Source organism: Dreissena polymorpha, chromosome 4 (assembly GCF_020536995.1).
Source record: "Dreissena polymorpha isolate Duluth1 chromosome 4, UMN_Dpol_1.0, whole genome shotgun sequence".
Lineage (NCBI taxonomy): Eukaryota > Metazoa > Mollusca > Bivalvia > Myida > Dreissenidae > Dreissena > Dreissena polymorpha.
Genome location: NC_068358.1, coordinates 116,149,723 through 116,175,741, shown reverse-complemented (window position 1 = coordinate 116,175,741; position 26,019 = coordinate 116,149,723). Strand labels below are relative to the sequence as shown.

The following is a 26,019-nucleotide window of genomic DNA, read 5'->3' as shown; positions in this document are numbered from 1 at the left end:
CACGTCTGTATTTAGTTGCAACACATTGCCAGTATTAACACGCACGCGTTTCCTGTGTGGATCTCGACTATGTTTCGCGCTCTTATTAAAACACGACTTTTACAAGGCATTCATGTATAGTGAGTGGTGCAGATGCGTACCAAGGGCCTTAAACAGTATTATCACATGCCTCTAGACAATTTGTGTTATTCAGTTCGATAAATGGTAATATACTTGTACTGAAATTAAATTGTTACCGGATAAAATGTGTACGGCGATAACGTAAAATTACCCGTAAGTATTGTTTTCACTACGTAATTAATAACTAATATGACACCGGGGGGCAGTTCTCCGCCCCTACAGATTTGATGGGGGGCAGATATCCGCCTACTAAATTCTGACAGGGGGGCAGTTCTCCGCCCCTACCGATTTGATGGGGGGGGGCACCTCTCCGCCACCTTTAAAATAAGAGGGCAGTTCTCCGGGGGGCAGTTCTCCAGGGGGCACTTCTCCGGATACCAGTGAATTCATTTTACTTTTAAAGAGACTTTTGTGCAAGTATATTTCTGAGCCAGATTTTAAGTTGTTGTTGCTTTTAAATTAGTTACATGAACAGGAATATATATTTTTTGAATCCCCTTTACATGATATCTATTATTACAAATATTGTTTAAACTATTTCAAGATTTCTGAGATATTAAACCTCAACTTCTCAGAAAGAAACATGTATGAATGGCAGTAGGGTCCAACAAGAAAACTGAAACTGATGTATGCTTCTTGAGCACCAAGTCGCGACAGAAAGCATACAAAACACGTAAAATCTCCAGAAAAAGAGAAAGCCATTCAACATTCAACTCATAATACACATAAAACTAAACGAGTGATCAACAATGCTTGAATAATAAAAAATAATATGTTAATAATCAAATGATATGACATTATTAGGTATGTAGTTAAAATCTTTATATTGAAAACATTGTCACTTTTATCATTATTACCGGTATCTATCAGCTTTTTATTCACTAAAGCTCTTGAGACATTCATGAACAATAATTATCCAATGAATTTTGAATTGTTTGCGACAAAATATTCCAATGCTGCCCTGTTTGTTTTTTACAGTTTACATTTCATTTTTTAATGATTTTATAATAACAAAAAAAATTATAATCAGTGTCACTTTAGTAGTTGTTCATATTAATGCCTCCAAATGGATTATCTCACACCCTTACACATTTGAAACAAAAGCCGATGCTTAAGCTCCATTTTAGTAATGATTGCCATCAATATACTTTCATCAATTGGTTATCTGTGACATAGCCCATTCACCAGCAATCAATAAATAATTTAAAGTGTATCACTTTTTTTAGCCAAAAATAAACTATTATGAGAAATGACATGAGAGAATGGAAACAAACAAGCTTTTTTCTGGCAAAACTGGGCTTAATGCATGTGCATCAAGTGTTGTTGTACAGGCTTATCAGGGTTGACACTTTCTGCCCAGGCTGGAATTCCATTTAGAAGGAACCTCTTTTAACCCTTTGCATGCTGGGAAATTTATCGTCTGCTAAAATGTCGTCTGCTGAATTTCTAAAATTAGCATTTCTTCGAGTTTTTTTCCAAAACATACTATCAGAATAGCAAACAGTTTGGATACAGATGAGACACCACATTCTGTGGCGTCTCATCTGGATCCATACTGTTTGCAAAGGCCTTCAAAATTCGGTTCCCGCACTGAAAGAGTTAAACTAAAAATTCAACAAAAGTGGAAATAGGTGTCTCTGATCAGCCTGTTTAGACTGCAAAAGGCCCTGTTTATCCCAGAGTTGAGAAACGATGTGTAGGATTGGACACACATGGCTTCTTATTAATGATTTACAATAAGCATATAAAACTTACAAAATGTATACAAAAAAGAACATGAAATAGGGACTGCTCACCGCTACTGCAGCATTATGGGTCAACACTGCTGCTATAAGCAAACATATTGTAAGTCTAGGGAAAGATCTAAGATAAAACTGTGACAGTTTGCAGCATATAAGGCACAGGGCACAGTGCCTGGTTGTTATGTGGGCATTTCCTATCCATTTGCTAAATCCAGTGTTTGCATGAGTTTAACGCTTATGATTAAGGTGTTTAACATATGCTCTATTTTTACAGCAATAATTCGAAAAAAATGTATTGAACGCTCTAAAAATCTAGAGCATTTGTTGATAAGCCCTCTTGGATGGATTTAACAAGAGCTGTCAGAGGACAGCGCGCTCGACTATTCGAGTGCTTGACAGTATAACGTAAGCCATCATGGGGTAATTGTTCAAATTATTCAATAAGGTTAAGGTAATAGTTCAGGTATATTTTCCACAATCTATTGAGCATTTGTAAAGACATAAAACAAACTAATAAGATTTTATTTAAAGTTTGATAGCAATAGCTTGGGTGGGAAGTTTGGACCGTCCTTCAAAAATAAAGTAAATAAATATATATTTGTTTTTGTTTTTTTAACCATGTTTCAAAGAAAAAAATATTCTTTTTGATTGGGTGGGGGGGGGGGGGTTGAGAGGGGGTTTAATGTCACTTATTAGACGATCTTTAAAAAATAATAAAAAGGAAAAAAAAAATATTTTTTTTGGGGGGGGGGGGTAGGGGGGGTTTAGAGGGGGTATAATGTGGGGTGTGGTCATTTATTAGATGCTCTTTCAAAAATAAAAAAAGGAAAAAAAAAAAATTGGGAGGGGAGAGGAGGGGAGGAGGGGAGGGGCAGGGATTCTGGGTTGGGGCGTGGGGTATTGTTTGGGTGGAATCCATTGTGGTATTCAGGTAAGTGTTGTTTTGTCAAAGTATTAATAAAATCTGATCATAAATAAAGATGTTATGACAATTTAACTAAAATTTACTCTTGACCTTCAAAGTCAAGGTAAATTGAACTTGGCAGGTACAGAACCCTCATGATAGTAAGAAAATATTTGAAGTTTGAAAGCAATAGCTTTGATACTTTAGAAGTCAAGTGGATCTAAACACAAAATTTAACAAAATATTCAGTTTCTAAGACAAAAAAGGGCCATAATTCTTTCAAAATGCTTGATACAGTTGTCTGCTCTTGTTTATATATTGGGGTAATGTTGGTAAAGAAGTTTGCAAAATATAAAAGCAATATGTCAAGGGACATTGACAATATTTGAGGTGGTACGCAAACTTTAACATAGATTTATCAATAATATGCATATTCTAAATGGAAAAAGGGCCATAATTCTTACAAAATGCTTGATACAGTTGCCTGCTCTTGTTTATAGATTGGGGTCATGTTGGTAAAGAAGTTTGCAAAATATGAAAGCAATATGTCAAGTGACATTGAAAATATTTGAGGTGGTACGCAAACTTTAACATAGATTTGTCAATAATATACATATTCTAAGTGAAAAAAGGGCCATAATTCTTACAAAATGCTTGATACAGTTGTCTTCTCTTGTTTATAGGTTGGGGTCATGTTGGCAAAGAAGTATGCAAAATATGAAAGCAATATGTCAAGGGACATTGAAAATATTTGGGGTGGTACGCAAACTTTAACATAGATTTATCAATAATATGCATATTCTAAGTGGAAAAAGGGCCATAATTATTACAAAATGCTTGATAGAGTTGTCTGCTCTTGTTAATAGGTTGAGGTCATGTTGGTAAAGAAGTATGCAAAATATAAAAGCAATATGTCAAGGGACATTGAAAATATTTGGGGTGGTACGCAAACTTTAACATTTGCACGCTATCGCTAACGGGTATGCTAACGACAACGCCGGGGTGAGTAGGATAGCTCCACTATATATATTTCATATATAATAGTAGAGCTAAAAATAGAATAAGCTGCAGCATACTGACATTTCAATCCAGAACTTTCCCTTTATTGTTTAAACTACATGCATAACTGTTGCAGAAAACAGCATGAGAATGAAAGCGAGGCTGGAGATCACACCTAACATGGATGTGTTGATGGTGCACACAAACGTTGGTCGGCCCATCATACGCCAGTTGCGCGCCAAATCTTCCATGGTATTTTTCATCGTGTCAACAAGAAAATCTATGTCAAGGGCCAAGTAAAACTGATGCTGATCTATAAACTGAAAAACCAAGTGGGTTAGATAGTCATCTTGCGCACATAAATGGGTAAATGTTGTATGAGTACGTAATTATACATCAAATCTTCAAATAACTTATGAATATATATGGTAAAAAAACATGTTAAAATGTATAAACGACAAATATTATGTTAATTCTCTCATATCTATGTTGAAATGAAAATTTTTACATGCAATTTATATTCATAGACAGATTGGTTACAAAATTATTACATGGACATTCAATTGAATGTTTTGTCCATTATTACTTGGTCTCTTACAATAGCTCAAACAGTAATATTTGAATCGCTGGCAAGTTGATTCTCACTGCATGAAATTGAAGCTAACTACCATGCAGTGACATTATGCTAACATCACATATTTCAATAAATGAGTCGCGTTCTGAGAAAACTGGGCATAATGCATGTGCGTAAAGTGTCTTCCCAGATTGGCCCGTGCAATCCACACAGGCTAATCAGGGACGACACTTTCTGCTTATATGACACTTTTCGTTAAACGAAGTCTATTCTTAGCAAAAATCCAATTTAGGCGGAAAGTGTTGTCCCTGATCTGGTACAACAATTTACGCACATGAATTATGCCCAGTTTTCTCAGAACGTGACTCATATATTTAAACATATTTTTTAGTGATAGCACTGTCTTTACTTGATGAGCAATGCCAGTTTACCTGTGGTATAAATGCAAGTATCTGGTCCTGCAGTATGTAGAGCTTACTGGTTGCCAGGAGACCGATCTCACTGGACGGGCGCCCTGTCAGACCCATGCTTTTGTTCTTCCCTAACAAGTACAACCACAAACACTCACATGTTTTGTGATATTGAAACATATAAATCATATTTATAGAAACATTATTGCATAATGATTTAAAAGCATTAGCTTATCCTCATCATAAATGGTTAGTTGTTTAAAAATATGCAAAAGCTGTTGTGGTTGTTGTGTTAGCAGCCTTCTTTATTGGCTAATGGTCGATTTTCATTTGTCAATGTCTGCTCTCTGGTGTGTGGTTCTCACGAACACTGAACTTTGAGAAATCAAATCTCAAGTGTTGCAAGCATTCTCTGAGCTCAATATTAGAGCCCTGTTTTAAGGAAACTGGGCTTATTGCATGTGCTTAGTGCCATCCCAGATAAGCCTGTGCCTACTCAGGGACGAAACATTCTGCTTTTATGTTAGTTTTTGTCGTCCCTTATTAGCCTGTGAGGACCGCAAATGTTTGTCTGGGGCTAAACTGAACGCACATACAAAACCCCCAGTTTTTATTGGTGTTCTCCAGAAAAAAATTAAGTAGCCAGTTATATTTTCAAAGTAGCCAGCAACTAAGCAATATAACGGGTGCATTTGCACCATTTCAATTGATATTTTGGGAAAAGTAGCCGGCATCTAGAATGAATGTGTCCAGTGAAATCGCAGGCTGCCGGTGCTTCTGGAGAACACTGTTTTTATAGAACACTGCTTATTATAATATGAGACTCAATTATAAATTGACAGCTGCATTTTTTCTACAAACTCCGTTTAACAACTTGCCCCTTGTCACAAATGTGACTTATACCCTGCACTGCTTTGTCAGCTATGCTAAAGGGCAACAAGCTCAAGAATGTGTGGATCATTGGGCATGAAAGTGTCTTGAACATAAACACTTCATTTTGTTGGCATGTTTGTTTCAATAAAATTGCTTGATAAATGTGCATGTTGTTAGCTAAAAAAACAACATAAAACATTCAAAGTGGAAAAAAACTGCAGACTAACCGACAGAAAGACTCCAAACTACCCCCTACATGTGTGTTATAAGAAATAGCAAGCTAGCAAAGTAACCCTTTCTAACTTACAAGTAAAGTGTTAATGGCTATATGCAACCTGCATACAACCAAAATAGCCCACAAGTAACTTGCAGGCTGTTGTATTCTGTTTGCTTCTTAAAAGAAACTAAGGGTTGGAAATGAAGCAGTCAAAACATAAATCGTTCAAGAAAGATCTATAATTTAATTTAATTTTCTTAGAGAAAACAAATGAATATCATGCTGTCTATCGGTAAAGAGTATACTCACCAAGTAGAGAGTAGATCTGACTGAGGACCCTGGCGGGGTAGATCTGTATGGGGGCCACCTGACTCACTGTCTGCACAGCAATGCCTTGCTCGGCCATTAGGCTCTGCATCATAATGTCCTCTGCTATCACCACAACTGCAATAGTACCATACACTATCAGTTTGATCACGTTTAATTGCAGACCTTTCAGCCTCGTTTTGGAAAAACTTGGCTTTTTGCATGTGCGTAAAGAGCCGTCCCAGATTAGCCTGTGCAGTCCACACAGGCTTAATAGGGAAGACAATTTCTACTTCTATGGAATTTAAAGTTTAAAGGAGGTCAATTCTTAACAAAAATTCAGGAAGGTGTTGTCACTGATAAGCCTGATCTGGGACAACAGTTTATGCACATGCATAAAGCCCCGTTTTTCCAGAACGATGCTTGTATATTTGCATGAAAATGTTGATCATACAATCATTTTTATAAAATAATAAGTTATACAATACAAAGATGATCATCCTGTGAGCTAACACAATTTCTTTACATGCACAACCTTTAACAACACACAAATTGATAAAATAAATTGAAATAACACAACACTTGAACACCTAAGGATATTGATTATTTCAAAAAGAAAGTAGGAGGAGCCTATTTTTCCATAGGGGCTGCTTTCTAGCAACATTTTAAATGTTGTACCATGTATGACTTAACCCACCTTGTACCACTACATCAGGTCGCGGCTCTGTGATAAGACGACGGTTGAGTGGGTCCAACTCTCCGGGCGATATAAATTTCTGCAAATATTGAATGTATACATAGCAAGTGCATGCGGAAATTATATGCTACAAATTCATGGTTCTTACTAGTTTTGACCAGGATCATATAGAGGATTTTTGTTGGATTCGGTGGATTATTGATTTTAATTCATGAATTAAAATCAATATTCCACCAAATCCAACAAATTTTCTTTTTATTTTATGCTTTTTTTTACAGTTTATATACATTGTTAAAGAGTTAAACTAAAGAATTTCGCTGGGATAATGATGTCTTTTCATCAAAAAAATGACGTTATTTCACAGTAAACAGTGAAAATTATCCATAATTTTAACTGATAATTTTCACTGTTTGAAACAGTGAAATTATCAGTTTTAATTCACTGATATTTCTCTATAAACCACCGGAAAGCATAAAATAAATCATAGTCATCATTTACATCTAACCTCATTAATTGATTATTCTTAATTATAACTGATACTCTCAATTAAGAAAAACTAAAAATTAAATAATCAAATGCACCTTTTCAATTGGTCACAGACAAATATTTACATGCAAAAAGCATAAACAGTGACACACTGTAAACTCTGATAGTTAAAGTCAACTTAACTAAAATTTAATATGAATAAATATGAGCCTCACTGTGCATGTTTGTAAAGTATTGTCCCAGATTAGCCTGTGCAGTATGCACAGGCTAATCAGGGACAATACTTTCTGCTCATATGGAATGTTCATTTAAAGAAAGTCTCTTCTACACCAAAATCCATTCTAAGTGAAAAGTGTTGTTCCTGATTAGCCTGTGCACACTGTACAGGCTAGGCTAATCAAGACAACACTTTACACACATCCATTAAGCCCTTTTTTCTCAGAGTGAGGTACATATCCAACACCAAGGACTACCTCGTCAATGAGCCTGCCCAGTATGAAGAGAGACTGGCCCCACAGGTGGAGCATCTTTCCTGTACGCTCCCTTTTCTGACTGTCCCTTGACCGGATCTCCATATCAACCTATCAAAACCATACTACTATATATTTTTTAATGATTTGTACTTAATAAATAAAATCCCAACAACTCAATATCTACAGAGTACAAAGGAACCTATGAAGTTGACTTTAATAGATTTAAATGACTTAACAATGTTTAAACGATTTTGATTTTATAAATTATTTCCCAATAACTCAATATTGATAATGACAAAAAAAGTCCTATCAAATCGATTTTAATGAATTAAAAAATAACACGTACTTGACCATAAAAAATGTAATAGTCAATTGTTCGATTTCACGTAAAGATCGACACTGCCTTACCTTGTCTTTGGGTACTGAATACATCTCAGGCATATAGAGGTTGCCATCATCTGTTCTTGTGATCACTGGGTCTAACAGGGCCTTGTACTTCTCTACCTGAGATACAAATAGAATCTGTCAATTTAAACAAGCCGCACTCTGCAAAAAACGGGCTTCAAGCATGTGCACAAAGTGTCATCTACATTAGCCTCTGCAGTTCACACAGGCTAATCAGGAATGACACTTTTAGCTTTATAGGATTTTTTTGTAAGTAAGTATCTTTAAAAAAAAAGATCCAGTCAAGGTGGCAAGTGTCGTCCCTGGTTAGCCTGTGCAGGCCCCTAAGCAGGGACCATACTTTCCACCTAGACTATGTAATCTGGGAAAACACTCATTGAGCCCAGTTTTTGAAGAACACAGCTAAAATGATTTTGTGACATTTAATACTTCAATTAGACAATCCGTTTTTTTTCAACTAAACACACCCGATTGGACAACACATATATTGCAGATCATATGCAAGATGAAAAGATTAAGAACAACAATTTCAATCATAATTTAATTTCATGAAATTATACCCAGTTGCAATGCTAATTCACAAATACTATTGAAAAAATGTCACCAACAAGAAGAGTTAAACTAAAAGTGATCAAAGATTCAAAGATCAAGTTCACTGGACTTTACTTCCAATTTTACCAGCTGCCTTACTGAATCTGTATTACCCCTTTAGATGCTGTCCAATATTAGGTATGCCCATTGCTGATTTGGTATTCCTGTTACAGAGGATGTCCATAATCAGGTAGGCAACTCACTGATTCTGTATCCCCCTAATAGAGGCTGTCCAAGTATAGGTAGGCCCTTGACTGATTTGGTATTCCCCTTACAGAGTATTCCATAATCAGGTATGCAACTTCCTGATTTGGTATCCACCCCAACAGGAGCCATCCAGTATGAAATAGCAACCTAATAATGTATTTCCCCTATAGAGGCTGTTCAGCATAAAGTGAGTCCTTACTTAGATTCCGTAAATACCCTTTAAAGGCCATCCAATATGAGTTATCCTGATTTAATATTCCCCCTAAAGGATCCATCCGGTATGAAGGTGCCCCCTTACTGATTCAGTATCCCCCCCCCTGTAAAGGCCATCCAATATAAGTTAGGCTCCTTACTGATTCAGTATCACCCCTATAAAGGCCGTCCAGTATGAAGAAGGCGTAGAACATTGGCCACTGGTTCTCGATCTTCTCAAAGGCCAGTAACTCCCAGGGCTCGTAATGCAGTCTGTTTGGGTCCTCACGGGCTGTCTTGTAGCCATCACGCAGGAAACGGCGGCAACCATAGTTACCCTACAGTATTATTGTGGAGGATTATTAATATTTACATCACCAGGTGTGTATATTAATAATGTTTGTATTGCAAATTCTACTATTTAATTGTCTATAAAGACCATTTTTTTTGTTAATGTTGGGATCAGTAGAAAACCTGGTAGGTGCAGTCTGTTTGCTTTGCATAAAAACATCAACCATTCCTAAGCCTTGCTAAATCAAGTTATCTGTATTTTTAACAATAATCTAGTTTTCTCTAAATATTGGTTCATAAATAATTCTTTTTTTATAAGCAAAGTTTCATGGAATCAAGATTATATTACAAACATAATTAATGTCAAATAATTCATACATTATATATCAGATGTAAATAGTACAGAAAGATGAAAGGTTTTTCTCCTTAACAGGTAAAACATTTAACTATTTATTAGAAATAAGTTTTGTTAACAACTTAACCATTTCTTAGAAATAAGTTTTGATAACAAAATAACCATTTCTTAAAATTTAGTTTTTGTAACAACTAAACCATTTCTTAGAAATAAGTTTTGGAAACAACTTTACCCTTTCTTAAAAATTAGATCTCTTCGAACAAGAGCTGTCTTAGGACAGTGAACCTTTCTTAAATATTCATACCATAATGTATTTTTCGGTCAGTCCTCAGATATTATGACCACACAGACATATTTAAGTTAAATACCCCGGTTAACCTATTATTGTAACTGCTTATTAACCAGTTAACTGCAAAACCTGAAATGTTAAAGTAGACTTTCTTTAAAAATGAACGTAATTTAAGACCGCTCTCGTTTATAACATAAGCGGCCATATCAGTATTTGAAAAAAAAAGTAAAATAGAACTAATTCTAATACATTTTTAATGCCTGTTTGATTTTGTATTTATTTATTTATCATGTAAATATTCATGTATCATTATTTTATTTTGGTTGCACCACTTAAGTTCGCGTTTGTATTGTATCGTGAACAACAATGTTAAGTTTCTTTGTTCATTTAATTTTCCTTAGTTTGAAATTTACTCTATATAAAGATATTGTCTTTCTCTTTCAAGTTGACAAAATAGAAATGCAATAGTTATTGAACTCAGCTAAGATATCTTTAGAGTAATATTTTGATTTTTTTTTATTAAAACAAACATTGACCATGGGTGGTATTCCAGAAAAATCTTAAGTCATTTCTTAAATAATGTCACTTAAGTTCAAAATTACAATGTTTAGTATTTCTTTACTTGATAAGGAATCACATGTTTCTTTTGGTATTCCTAAAATAACATTGACATAATGATATTATTTTGATGTAATTCTTGACGCCAAACTATTGCGATAGGAAATGGAACACTTAAGAAAATTTCCCAATTTAAGGATAAGAATAAAATTTACCTTAAGATGCTTCTGGAATACGACCCCTTGTTTCTTGCAGGTTGGGAAAAAATTGATATTGAATACATTCACAAGTGTTTTTTATTTTACCTAGTGACCTAGTTTTTGACCTCACATGTCCCAGTTTCAAACTCATCCAAAATATCGTTGGGACAAATGAATTGACCAAGTTTCAAGGAGATTGGACAATAAGTGTAGCTTCAAGAGTGTATGTCTCAAAGGCAAAAAAAAAGTACAAAATCATAACACTAAATATATAAACATTTTGAAGAATCTCAAACCATAAGTTTATCCTCAATTTCTTGTCGAGTTTTCTTGATTATCTCTATGTCATCAACGGCAAATGCTGGAAAGCTGATCACAGATATTAAAGCTGCATCGATTTCCTATAAAACAAATTACCTGGTACAAAATTTTGTCAAGTTCATTTCTAAAAAAGTTATTTGAAATTCACATACTTAACCCACAAATATTTACACAACAGAGCTGTCTCCATAGGATGACATATGCCCCCGAAAAACGCTTTGATAGAAGTTTTGAGCATTTTTCATAACCTAAACGCAGATTTCGAAACCTAAACGTGGACCCCAAGTTCAAGGTCAAGGTCAAAGGGGTCAAAATTTGTGTGCATATGGAAAGGCCATGTCCATATACATATGCATGCCAAATATGAAGGTTACATCTGAAGCCTCATTGAAGTTATGAGCATTTTTCCTAACCTAAACGCAAAGTGTGACGGACAGACAGACGGATGGACGGACAGTGTGATCACTATATGCCCTCCTTCGGGGGCATAAAAAGTGTCATAAAAATTTTAACAACGCATGATATTACAATATAATACATATAACTTGACTTGAAAAAACCAGTAATTACTTTCCATGGTGATGCAAATTAATTGAAAGATGAAAAAAAAATGTATAAAATAACAGAAACAAACAAAAAAGATATCGACTTTTTTCTTCAGATCATCCTTTAAAAAAAATATTATTGCTTAATGCATGCGCCCAAAGATTTGTCTCAGGGAATCAGGGACTCCATTTACAGCTTTAGAGGAATTTTTCGTTTAAGGGAAGTTGTTTCTGAGCAAAATTCAAGTTAAGGCTGAGAGTGTCGACCCTGATTAGCCTATGCCATTGAACAGGCTCATCTGGGCCAACACTTTACACACATGCAATAAGCCACATTTTCCAAGACCGAGGCTCTATTGTTTAAAAACTGAGATCTGTTTATACTCTGGGACTCTTAATATCCAGTACAGTACACAGTGGAAGGCACCTTAGAGTTTGACTCCCTGGGCAGCATGGAGTGCAGTATGGCCTGGCACTGCTGTGCCTCATCAGGCAGGGCATGAATCACTGAGGCAGGGCCGCCCCGTGCACCAAACAGGTCCACCTCATTGATGGCTTCCAGGGCAGCCTGTAGATACACCCGAACCCAACATTAGGAAAATGTCAAGGACCAAAAAAAAAACACATGGTGCTGCCAAAAAAGAGCAGTAGATCGCTGTATTGGTCCCTGTGGTGTAGTGGGAAAGGTGTCTTTCTAGCAACCGCGAGGTCATAGGTCCCATCCCGTCTGTAGCAGTATTCCTTTGATCTTACCAAAAGACAACAAGCAGTGGTTCTACCCAGGAAATAGACTTTAGAACACTACAATAAGCCTAAGGCTTTTGATGCAATCAAGCTAAAGTTAAAAGGTTTAAATTAAAAACAGGGTAGACAGTCTGTTTGGTAACAATACTTTGTTTACACCCATGGTATCCGAAAGTAATATTCTAACTATTACAACTATTTAAATTGCTTTGAAGTACATGTATTTCAAACCTTTGCACTACAGGTAAAAGTACCAATATTTTACTTTCTATTTTGGGACATCAATGGTGAAGTTTTTGGTAATACTACTTAACTTGTTTATTATGATACTTTTAACGCAAATTTCTGACCTTTGCCATTCCTATAGAGCTGGAATTCAGTTCTGGGAGCCCATGGTTGGTTTTATCTCCTCTCTCCCAAACACCATAATCCTGTTAAACACGATGATGTTTACTTGCATGGTATTGGCATTATTTTAAATCTTCAGTTCATAGCCCATGATAAGGCATACAATAAATTAAATAAACAACTGGTAACCTTAAACAATATTGACAGAGAAAAGAACACCATGAGCACAAAACTTAAGTTCATGAGGCAAACAATAATTAAATTAGAAAACAAAATTTGACAAATAACATGGACACATGTTTTATTACAATAATGTCATCAAATAGGCAATACTGAAGGTTTTTAATTATTTTTCATTTATGTAATCATAGTTTCCAAAATCTATTGCAATCTTATATCTTGATATCATATATATATGAGTCGCGTTCTGAGAAAACTGGGCATAATGCATGTGCGTAAAGTGTCATCCCAGATTAGCCTGTGCAGTCTGCACAGGCTAATCAGGTACGACACTTTCCTCTTTTATGGTAATTTTTGTTTAATGCAAATCTCTTCTTCACAAAAATCCAGTTGAGGCGGAAAGTGTGGTCCCTGATTAGATTGTGTGTATTGCAGAGGCTAATCTGGAACAACATTTTACCCACATGCATTAAGCCCAGTTTTCTCAGATTGCGACTCATATGATATAAAGATATGAGTTGCGTTCTGGGTAAATGGGAAAAGTATCTTCCAAAGATCAGTCTGGTAGAAGAGACTACTTGTAAACAAAAGACACCATGAAATCATAAAGAGTTGTCTCTGATAAGCCTATGCTGATTGCACAGGCTCGTTTTGGATGACTCTTGATAAACATGTATTAAGCCCCATGTTTCAGAGCATGGCTGATATGTTTATGTGATACAACAATAGCACTTACTGGAGTTCTGTAGGCTGTCTCAATGTAGAAAACTAGATTCTGTACAAAAGCGACTTCATCCAAGGTGTAAATAATCTGAAGACCTGTTTAAAGACCAGGAAGTTTAACACAAGTGTGCATACACAACAAATAACACAAAAAGGTATTTGAAACAAGATGTGTTTGTGAAACACAATGTCCCCCTATATGATGTTTGACCTTGAAGGATGACCTTGACCTTGTGAAGGATGACCTTGACCTCTCACCACTCAAAATGTGCAGCTCCATGAGATACACATGCATGCCAAATATCAATTTGCTATCTTCAATACTGCAAAAGTATTCATAAAATAAGCGATTTGGGCCACATATATTCGACCTCTGACCTTGAAGGATGACCTTGACCTTGACCTTTCACCACTCAAAATGTGCAGCTCCATGAGATGCACATGCATGCCAAATATCAAGTTTCTATATTCAATATTGCAAAAGTATTTATAAAATAAGCGATTTGGGCCACATATATTTGACCTCTGACCTTGAAGGATGACCTTGACCTTTCACCACTCAAAATGTGCAGCTCCATGAGATACACATGCATGCCAAATATCAAGTTGCTATCTTGAATATTGAAATACTGCAAAAGTGTACATTAAATAAGCGATTTTGACCCATATATTTGACCTTTGACCTTGAAGGATGACCTTGACCTTGAGCTTTCACCGCTCAAAATGTGCAGCTCCATTAAATTATTCACTCGTTCATTTATTTATTTTTTAAATATTTGCATGATCAGTATTAACAACTTTCAACTGTTTATTCTCAGAGATAAACATTAGTTTTGTATTTAAGTAACAAATACATCCAATATCAGCTATATTCAGATACAAATTGTGTATAATGTATCATATTTATAATTATTAGATTAGAACAATACTTAATAGGCAGGATATCATTACCATAAAACGAAACAATCCATGCAAATTTACATTTGAACATAATCATTTTCTCTCTTTTATGTTGATATCATGCATTATGACGCTTACAATAACTATCCAGTATGTACAAAAACATTAAACATGTGTCTTGTTTTGAGAAAATTGGGCTTAATGAATGTGCGTAAAGTGTCGTCCCAGATTAGCCTGTGCAGTCTGCACAGTCTAATCAGGGATGACACTTTCAGTCTCAATAGGATTTTTGCTTAGAAGAGACTTCATTTTAACAAAAAAAGTCATAAAAGCGAACTGCACAGGCTAATCTGGGACAACACTTTATGCACATGCATTAAGCCCAGTTTTCTCAGAACCGAACGCAGCTCATATGTTCAATAACCACGTATGCCCCCAGTGGAAACCTTGTCAGTATTGATTCATTGGTCCATGTGAGAAGTCCAAGTCCAAAAGCAGGTCAATATCAAAGTCAAAATGATGTCAGGTGATTAAAGTGTATTGAGAGTGTTCATAAAGAGTGAATGAGTCATTTTGAACCCCCCCCCCAGATTATTAACCTTCTGATAAGTCAAATCCAATCATAGGTCAATGACAAGGTCAAAATGTGGTCAGGTCATGTGAGTGAGTTGAAAGTGTTCATATAATAATAACATTTCATCAGTGCAAGTATCAAAGCTTTGTAGCAAGGTGTACTGATAAAAAAAAACTCATGATTGTGGGCTAACAAAGAATTAGTCCAAAAGTAGGTCAATTTCAATGTGAAAATGAGGTCAGATGATGTATTTGTGCTGAGAGTGTTAAAAGACATCATTTTTGCAAGCATTAAAGTTTTGTAAAGAGAATATTTAATGTTATTAAAAATGTATCAATTTGAGTTAATCCTGCACAGATGGAGGGACAGCTGGAAAGACAACAACACTGACAAACGGACGGTACATTTGCTACATGCCTTCCAGCACCTGTAGATGCTGGATGCTTAATAAAATAAGAATTAAGAATATAATATTTAAACTCAGTACTAAAATAGAAATCAATGTCAAGCCTTCAATTCTTATACAAATTATTCATAAAGAAGAAATAACTGAAAATTCAAAGTGAACCTGCAGCCGTCATCTGCGCTAGGTACAATATAAACAGCGAGGTGGCATCAATCTGCAGGTGGCCCCACTCACTGTCCCCTACCACAGTTTTCCCTGTCTGGCTGCTGTACTTTGCATGCAGGCAGTCCTTTGTGCTCTGTGTCTTCTTAAACTTCTCCAGTTTGTCCACTTGTAACATCATGCAGCGTAATAAGCCTCTCATCAGTTTCACCACAGACTGCAATTTTGTATAAATTATTTTATAAACATATGCGTCTTACTTTGCCAAAACAGGGCTTAATGCATGTGCAGTCTGTAAGGCTTATCAGGGACAACACTTTCCACTTTTATGGAAGTTTTCTTTAAAACAAGTTTCTTTATCAAAAATCAAAACCATGCAGAAAGTGTTGTCCCTGATAAGCTCTTGCATATTGCTATGGCTAATCTGGGACAAAACCTAACATGCATATAACCCCCTTTCCCACAGTGAGGATCATTTGTTTTAATCAGAAACTTTTAACTGATAAAATAATTTTTTACTGATGATAACAAGTCAAATTTATTAAAAATATTGTAAACTTATCTTCAATTCGTTAGTAGCAATAGCCACATGCAAGCTATATACTTGTAAAGCTAACTCAAGAGTTGGTTGAAGAATTCACGAGTTTGATTACTTAGTACTGGTTCTACGTAAGGCTCATACTCAGATTGGCTATAATAAAAACAGTCCAGTCATCAAAATAAGCCAGATTACTTGTGATATGAAATAGGTCAACAAAAAATCTTTCAAGCATGTCTACATAAAGTTGAAAATATCAGCAAACCCTTATCAAATTTAACCACTACCAGCTTGCAGACTAAGCTTAGCTTGTGCTAATTTTCATCACTGTTAGTTTTAGGCTTAGATAAAACAATTCGGGGAAGACTTATTATGAGCCATTTAAAAAATGGGCTTAGTACATGTGCATAAAGATTTGTCCTAAATTAGCCTATGCAGTCCACATTACACCTAAAAAAGCAGACAGGCTAACAGGGCCCTTGCTACACTTTGGGGGATTGGGGCCGGGGCCCTTAGAGGGGGGAATTTCGCGTCGTTTTGGGCAAGAAGGGGAATTTTTTATGATCTTTTCACGAACTATTACAACACTTAAAATTGCTATATTTTAATGTAATTTAAACAAGGGCTGTTTGTAAACATGCATGCCCCCCCATATGGGCTGTCAGTTGTAGTGGCAGCCATTGTGTGAATACGTTTTTTTTCCACTGTGACCTTGACCTTTGACCTAGTGACCTGAAAATCAACAGGGGTCATCTGCCAGTCATGATCAATGTACAAAAAACATTCCGGGCAGTTTTCAAACCGTCCGGGACGGTTTAGGAAAGTTTTGGACCGTTGGTGTGCATAAACTGTCCGGGACGGTTTAAACTGTCCGATACGGTATTATTATGGTGTACGAACTGGTCCAAAACTATTATAAACCGTTTGGACGGTTTATAAACCGTCCCAGAAAGTTTGTTAACCATTCCGAACCGTATACAAACTGTCCGAGACGGTTAAGGAAAGTTTTGGACCGTTCGTGCGCGTAAACCAATAATGCTTTACTTTGGAAGTTTTACGAGCGTAATGTAATATCGTTGTCATCTGGGGCGACGCTATTTTTCTCGGACAAAACATGAATTTCAAAATATTTAATCAAGCATTGCTGTCTAATACATCAGAGTTAAAGGTGAATATTTTAAGTACTCAAAATAAATGTATTTGCCCGCAAAGTATTTCTTACATAGATAACTAATTTCAACTTTTATGGTGCATTTGTTGATACATAGAAGGAAGCAGCTTTTAAACCGAACAGGTTATAGACTGAATAATACTTTTTCAAGTTAGCAATTGACAAAAATACCGCAAGCAAAGCCAGAGATTGAAAATGACCTAATTAGTTAAAGGAATACTGTTTTTTTAATAATTGTTTTTTTAACTTTGTGATAAAAATATACTGGACCTAACAGAATTACATTTCATCACTCTGTTTTATATATTTGATATCAAAACCCATGCTGTACTATAATTTATGCCAGAAAACCGTCCCGGACGGTTTCCAGGAAACCGTCCCGTACTGTTTTCTAAACTGTATCGGACGGTTTGTTATCCACAAAATAAATCGCCAGACGCGACAGCTTCTTATAACTATTGTTTGACTATGCGTATATACAGTCGTTTCATTTTGTTTACATTAAACAATTGATAGGGCTAATCATTACCCGATAATCCCGTAAGGTCGATTGGTGAATAGTGGATTTTAGTGAGTAACGGATAGGTGAAACGTTTTTTGCAAAATACTTTTATTTATGTTAAGATTTATAGTTTTCTATGAATTGAATACAAAAAGCCTATCATTATTAAGTGGATTAATGTTTTTGTTGATGTGTGTCAATGTTTACAACTGTTTCTTTTTTCGAAAGCAAAGCAAGGTCACGTTATGTACGCACCGTTTTTGTGACGACAGGAAAAGTTAAGACGAATGGTTTCTTGAATTTTGCAGATTTTGTTTGGTAAACATAATGTTCATTGATGTAATATTTTAGTATTATGTTGCCTTAACAAAAGTAAGAATGCTCAGAAACCAAATTGATGGGTACCATATAAAATAAGCATAAAAGCTGCAACTCGGGATTTAGTGAATAATGGACATGATGTGGTGACCCATATTCAGGAATGTGGGGATTGTCTCAAAATAAATATAAACTCAATTAAAGTTGTCCTATACACATGTGGTTAGCGTGTGGCTATGATATTAATTAGGGAAAACATCATTTTTAATGAAAAATAATCAAATTATAATGAAAAAATAATTTCTCTGAAAACATATTTTTCACTATCAAATCTATATATATATAACAAGGTATTCAACTAAAAATGACCCGAATATAGGGTGCATCGCTTTAAACAGCCATTACTTAATCAATTGTGCAGCCATTTCCATGAAATTGGTCTTATTAAACGCAGAAATGAATTTCCTTTCTGGAAATGTACATACATTGCAATTATTTTTTACAAATGCTGTGTCAAATATCAAGAAATAACACGATACAAATGTAATCGGATAAAGACCTAAGCGATCCGGTAATGGCTGAATCAGTGTACCATGAAATTCGCGCTGTAACAAATAATATTTTGTCAGAAATTTAAAACCGCTGGCATGTTTCAATAGGAAAGACATGTGTCTATCTAGGTTTAATGGTTTAATTACTGAATGCATGGTGTTTACGTTAAAATGAGACTCAAAGTCATTAGCTATCCGTTATACACCAATCGACTGTATATTCCAGTTTTAAAGCAAACTCCGGTAAATATTTACAATACATTGTAAAAGTGCTCAAGACACACACACACACATTTGCAATTATTCTTAAGTATCAAATACATTTTGGCATTTGTTACTATTTAAAGATGTGATGAAATAAAGTCCAATCGGGGCGTTTTTTTTCCACTGAACACGCGAAAATCGCCTGACGTGATGTTCATGTTTTTATACAACACAAAATACACTAGCTATAAAAGAAACTTCAGCGTACAGTTTATATAGTATTGAAAGTCGCGCCAGTCAAAAATCATAAAACGCGACATTTAAAGTTATGGTAGCCAGAACTAAAAATACACCCTCACTTTCCATGCGAGGTTCTACATGTCTGCATAATTTTCACGCGCTTTTGATGGAGACAAAGGATTAGTCCATATAAACGGACTGCCAGAGCCTTTGATAATTTTTGCTGTCAGCTCTGGCAGCTAACCATTGGGTTATAAAGCTGAGAGTTGAATTATTGCAACTAGGCGCATTGCAACTATCAGCTAACCATTGGGTTATAAAGCTGAGAGTTGAATTATTCCAACTTAACAAAGGATATTTTAGCACTGTTTTTTTGACCGCTTGAATTTGTTAATGTCGCATAAGCATTAAAATTCGGAAGCGTGTTTCGGATTACAATTTTAGTAAAGCTCATTTGAGAATCGAATAAAACATTAATATTGTGTGTAATTAATGCAACGATAATTTGTTTAAGCGCATTACGTGCCATATCGCTTATTAAAACGTGAAAATAATAACTATGAAAGTAGCGTAAATCTAGGTTTCTACACTACACTAATGTACATGTAGATGTATATCTGTTCACACGATCTGCCGCGTACGTTCGTGGCGGATTTACTCCGCGAAAGTAGGTGAGGTTAATATAGACTCGGCATCGTTGCACGGATCGATGCTGAGTGCCTCTGCAATACGCCGCGTGAACACACGACGCGGCCGCTGCGTACTAACGATTCTTGCCGTGGCGTGACCGAGGATTTAGTTTGTTCCACGTTGGCTGTACTGTACCTATGAAGTTTCATGATCCTGGGCGTAAGCATTCTTGGGTTATCATCCGGAAACCATTTTACTTTTTTGAGTCACTGTGACCTTGACCTTTGATCTAGTGACCTGAAAATAGATAGGGGTCATCTGCCAGTCATTATCGATGTACCTATGAAGTTTCATGATCCTAGGCGTAAGCATTCTTGAGTTATCATCCAGAAACCATTTTACTGTTTTGGGTCACTGTGACCTTGACCTTTGACCTAATAACCTGAAAATCAATAGGGGTCATCTGACAGTCATGATCAATGTACCTATGAAGTTTCATGACCCTAGGTGTAAGCATTCTTGAGTTATCATCTGGAAACCATTTTACTGTTTCGAGTCACTGTGACCTTGACCTTTGACCTAGTGACCTGAAAATCAATAGGGGTCATCTGCGAGTCATGATCAATGTACCTACATGTATGAAGTTTCATGATCCTATGAATAAGCGTTCTTGAGTTATCATCCGGAAACCATTTTACTATTTCGAGTCACTGTGACCTTTACCAAGTGACCTCAAAATCAATAGGGGTCATCTGCCAGTCATGATCAATGTACCTATGAAGTTTCATGATCCTAGGCCTTAGCGTTCTTGAGTTATCATCCGGAAACCATCTGGTGGACGGACCGACGGACGGACCGACCTTCTGACATGTGCAAAACAATATACCCCCTCTTCTTCGAAGGGGGGCATAATAAATAAACATTTAATCAAAGGTTAATAGCACGATACCAGCTGGCAACATAGGTATAAAAGTAAAAAAAATATTTTTTTTTTCTTTTTTGGAGGGGGAAATTTTAGCTGAAATAGGGGAAAAAGTATACTTTTTCATGGGGGAAGAGCCGCCGATATTTGGCGGTAAAAAGTGCAAATCGAGGGCCCTGGCTAATCTAAGACTATATTGTATGCACATGCATTAAGCCTTGTTTTCCCACAGTGCTGCTAATATATAAATGTCAACAATATTAAACTGCCACAAACCTGTTCCAATTCATATGCTTTTGCAAGATCCTCATCTAAGTCTGCATTTTTCCTGTATGCCAGGGCAATGCCCCACACAGCCATAATGGTGTACACATTGTCTCTGACCCACGCATGGCTGTCATGCTCTGTTGTTCCAAACAAGCCAGTTATTGGGTTCTTAATGAAAGAAGAAGGAAAATTTAATAGTCAAGTGTAGAACATTTTGTATTATTAATCATGTTATCTTATAATCACATATTGCTGTTGAACTTGGTACACTCACTGAGTCACTGTAATAGTAGTGATGGTAATACTAGATCAGAATTATCAGATGAATACTTAACCCTTTGCATGCTGGGAAATTTGTCGTCTGCAAAAAAGTCGTCTGCTGAATTTCTAAAATTAGCATTTTCTTCGATTTTTTTCAAAGAATACTATCAGAATAGCAAACAGTTTGGATCCTGATGAGATGCCACGTTCTGTGGCGTCTCATCTGGATTCAAACTGTTTGCAAAGGCCTTTAAAATTCGGTTCCCGCACTGAAAGGGTTAAGCGTTACTTATGTTGGTGCTCATTTTTATTTTTCTTATGATAAGTACTTATAATACCGGCATATGAGCTAACTAAGTTACTATCACTTTGAAAATTGTAAACACTCTATGTTTTCAGACACCCTTATTTTTAGACAAAATACTTATTTTTCTTAACTCTTATTTTAAGATTCAGAATATTCCATATCATTCATGACTACATTTTCTGACATTTTTTTTTCCTCAGAAATCTCAACTTGTGTTATTTCGCTCTAAACATCACACACATGATGTAAGAACCACGTGACGGCCATACAACTGGCCAACAAATAAGTTATTTGGGTAAATTGACTTGAATTTCGGTTTAAGGAAACAGCTTTACCAAATAGCTTTTAAGATTATGCATTTTAAATGAGTAAGTAAATAATAAGTGCACATTTGTTGCATTGTATCATTTTCATTATGTCAATCAGGTTCAGTAATGATAATCAATTGCTTTTGAAAGTTAGTGTTTTGTTATTTGCTACCACTTAAAAATCAGCTATCTAAGGTAACATGCCCCAGTCAAAACATTTTTGTGACAAATAGGCTGCAACTGTAAAGAGCAATATTTGAAGATGAAAAAGACAAGAATTCAATTACAATAATTATAATTCAACGAAATCATACAGGTAATCCAATTTCTCATTGTAGTTTGTTTAAGTTATATAATATAAAGTCCTAACTACAGAGAATTAAATGCTCACCATCAGGCATGTAAAGCACAAGATCACAATTCACTTGGTATAACGTCATATTGTCCCTAATTTTTAGAAATTATATAAATGATGGATTTTTGTGTATTAAAATTTTCGAGAACGAAAAAAAAGAAAGTTATTTTAAGTGTCCAGAAACTTACATTAATTACAGTATATATTGGAAATGGTGTCCGTAAAGCTACGGGAGATCAGGTTCGATCCCCACTGTGGGACTGGAGCATTCTTTAGATCTCCCTAAAGACACAAAGTACTGTTCTCTCCAGGAAATGGACTTGAAAGCGTAACAATAAGTCTTAGGCATTCCATGCCATGGCCGTCCTCAATAGATAGGTTTAACAGGTTTATACAAAACTTTACCAAGAAATATTTAATGATAAATACCCCAAAAATGTCAGTATTATTTCTATTCAAGACAAGAGAGCCTTAAAGATTTGTTTAAAAAGATTCTTGTTGAAAGTACTTTTAATATCACATTGAAATAAAATAGGATGAGTTTGCTACCATAGTATTTTCCATTCTATTCTAAGGATTTTAACTCTCATTTGTTTACAAAAGTAGTTCTAAGTTGCAATAATCCAACTTCTGGCTCCAAGGGAGTTTCAAATTCTGGACATTCAAGACATAAAATTGTAAGTCCCACATTTATTTCAGTATTTGAGTAAACCCTACCAGTGCTCCCACTAGCTTTTTTTTAGTTGTAAAAATGAACTACTAAACTTTTAATCGCAACATAAAGATCTTAATGTACTCTGCGCTAAGCATTTTTATACAAAAATCATTACACCATGCTTTCCATGCTGATAACCTGACGATGTACAGATGAAGGCTAATTTTTCCGAGTTTTTATCAGCACAAAGGATAAACACGACATACATGAGCGCTATTAGTTTGAAGCTTGAAGTTGTACAAGTTGCTTTAACATTTAAATTTGGAAGTTATGTTTTGGATTACTAATTTAATTATGCTCATTTCAGAATTCCACAAAACAAGGAATACAAACCAACACTGCTAGATTTTGTATACCCGTACTTCCTAGGAGTCTCATACTTTGGTATGTTGCATTTCTTTCTGATTTTAATGCAGCGCGCTGACCTAGATTATTATCTGTAAGGTCTTCATTAAAATAGATGGTCATTAATAATACGGTAACAGTTATGCTTCTGAAGCAGCCAATTAACAGCTTATTTGATTAGCAAGATGCTGTAAACTGACTTGGAGCTAGAGAAATTTACTGTATACAAAAGCTGGTGGGCGGAGTTAATTGTGTGAATGAAACCAGATTTACTGTTTGGATATGTATGTGCCGTGAATGAAAAAACAGCGTCCATGCTTATTATCGGATGTCTAAGGGACTGTGGCAGATCTGTAAAACAGAAATACAACTGACGCTTTGGGGCGGAATTTCGGCCTGGAAGTCCATAAAGGAAGCCCTACCCTTCCTAATCCTTATACAAAGCTGGATATTTTCATGTTCAAACTCTATACATTACAAGATAATTCAGTATAATAAGGATTTCTATTTTTAAAGCCAAAATATGACCAATATAGAAGATACATTACCAGATAATTCAGTATAATAAGGATTTCTATTTTTAAAGCCAAATTATGACCAATATAGAAGATGAATGTTTTAAAGAATGTCAGAAATACAAATGAAAAAGCATATAAAAAGTGAATTGTGCCGTGGTATGGGGGAATTCCCATTGAGCATGCATGAATCATGTGAATCGATGTGCGAGCATTAAGGCAGCACTGTACAAATTAATGACTAAATTTAATGTTACATCTAACTCTTTCAAGAAAGTTTTGCAAATGTGAAAGTGAATTTCCGAAAATTTTCAGTAAATTTTGCACAGAACCAAGTATTTAAAATGAGTATTATATATTGTGTAATCTAAAAAGTATTGCCAAGTTTTATTGTTCGTGTAAAAGTAAAAAAATTCTAGCCACTAATAAACATTTCTCATGTCTTTCATTTCAATCCTTTGTACTAATAAAAACATGACAAAAATTATACTTCATGTACAACATAATGTCAGTGGCAATTGTGGATTTTTTTTTCTATTAAAAACGATTTGTTCAAGCTGTATCTAAAGTGCTACAGTCCTTGATCTATGAAATGTACACCTTTCTATACACATATATGTAAGGTGGACATGCACTTGGCTGTCTGAGCGCTGATTGGCTCATACAGTTCCCTAACCACTAAGAATTTGATTGACAGCTGTTCATTAGAAAACAAGCCAGTTATTGGACTTTCATGGGACTTCCAACATTTGTAAAATTAATGTACACCTGCAAATTCTAGTAGTAATTAACGCCCAGACGCCTTCTGACGGATGTGCTGATGTGACAAGACACTTCAAACACTGAACAGTCTAACTTTTACACTACGGTCGATTGGTGAATAGAGGATTTTAGTGAGTAACGGATAGATTAAACGTTTTTTGCAAAATACTTTTATTTATGTAAAAATTTTTAGTTTTCTATCAATTGAATACACAAAGCCTATCATTGTTAAGTCGATTCATGTTTTTGTTGATGTGTGTCAATGTTTACAACTGTTTCTTTTTTCGAAAGCAAAGCAAGGTCACGTTATGTACGCACCGTTTTTGTGACGACAGGAAAAGTGCAGACGAATGGTTTCTTGAATTTTGCAGATTTTGTTTGGTAAACATAATGTTCATTGATGTAATATTTTAGTATTATGTGTCCTTTACAAAAGTAAGAATGCTCAGAAACCAAATTGATGCGTACCATATAAAATAAGCATAAATGCTGCAACTAGGGATTTAGTGAATAACAGACATGTGGGGACCCATATTCAGGAATGGCTATGTGTGGCTATGATATTAATTAGTAAAAACATCATTTTTAATGAAAAATAATCAAATTATAATGAAAAATTAATTTCTCTGAAAACATATTTTTCACTATCAAATCTATATATATATATAACAAGGTATTCAAAATGACCTGAATATGGGGTGCATCGCTTTGAACAGCCATTACTTCATCAGTTGTGCAGTGATTTCCATGAACTTGGTCTTATTAAAAGCAGAAATGAATTTCCTTTCTGGAAATGTACATACATTGCAATTATTTTTTACAAAAGCTGTGTCAAATTTCAAGAAATAACACGATACACATGTAATCCGATAAAGACCTAAGCGATCCGGTAATGACTGAATCAGTGTACCATGAAATTCGCGCTGTAAACAAATAATATTGTTTCGGAAATTTAAAACCACTGGCATGTTTCTATAGGAAAGACATGGGTCTATCTAGGTTTAATGGTTTAATTACTGAATGCATGGTGTTAACGTTGAAATGAAGTCATTAGCTATCCGTTATATACCAATCGACTGTATTTCAGAAATGCCTAGCTACCTGAAACTTCAAAATTGTCTTGTTAATAAGACGTTGGAAGTAGTCAAGCCTGACTCCAGAATTACTTCTGTTTCTCATGATGAAAATCTCTCGAAGAAACTCGGGAGATCCACTTTGAAATTATACAGTAGTTGACATTACTTACAACCTTGTTGACATTTTGGCCAGCTCTGAATGTCAAGGCCATTAGATTACTAGAAAGATGCGAATTGATG

The 26,019-nt window shown here is 35.4% G+C and overlaps 1 protein-coding gene across 21 annotated transcripts in view; it reads right to left on the bottom strand.

The window, feature by feature from the left end:
- Positions 1 to 26,005, bottom strand: part of LOC127879411 (phosphorylase b kinase regulatory subunit alpha, liver isoform-like) — a 72,246-nt gene extending 46,241 nt beyond the window's left edge. For 10 of the 21 annotated variants that reach the window (XM_052426209.1, XM_052426200.1, XM_052426207.1 and 7 more), the window contains exons 1-14: positions 25,805 to 25,997; positions 21,145 to 21,303; positions 15,793 to 16,009; positions 13,764 to 13,846; positions 12,850 to 12,930; positions 12,183 to 12,323; positions 11,186 to 11,290; positions 9,358 to 9,534; positions 8,210 to 8,305; positions 7,802 to 7,909; positions 6,843 to 6,921; positions 6,149 to 6,283; positions 4,771 to 4,880; positions 3,941 to 4,085 (exon numbers count right to left, since the gene is read on the bottom strand). In XM_052426209.1, coding sequence (XP_052282169.1) covers positions 3,941 to 4,085; positions 4,771 to 4,880; positions 6,149 to 6,283; positions 6,843 to 6,921; positions 7,802 to 7,909; positions 8,210 to 8,305; positions 9,358 to 9,534; positions 11,186 to 11,290; positions 12,183 to 12,323; positions 12,850 to 12,930; positions 13,764 to 13,846; positions 15,793 to 16,009; positions 21,145 to 21,303; positions 25,805 to 25,882 — 1,714 coding nt within the window. In that variant the 5' untranslated portion in view covers positions 25,883 to 25,997. Of the gene's footprint in view, positions 1 to 3,940; positions 4,086 to 4,770; positions 4,881 to 6,148; positions 6,284 to 6,842; positions 6,922 to 7,801; positions 7,910 to 8,209; positions 8,306 to 9,357; positions 9,535 to 11,185; positions 11,291 to 12,182; positions 12,324 to 12,849; positions 12,931 to 13,763; positions 13,847 to 15,792; positions 16,010 to 21,144; positions 21,304 to 25,804 lie in introns of all 21 variants that reach the window. The other 11 variants (XM_052426201.1, XM_052426199.1, XM_052426203.1 and 8 more) reach the window with 5 other exon arrangements.
- Between the last annotated feature and the right edge of the window lie 14 nt (positions 26,006 to 26,019).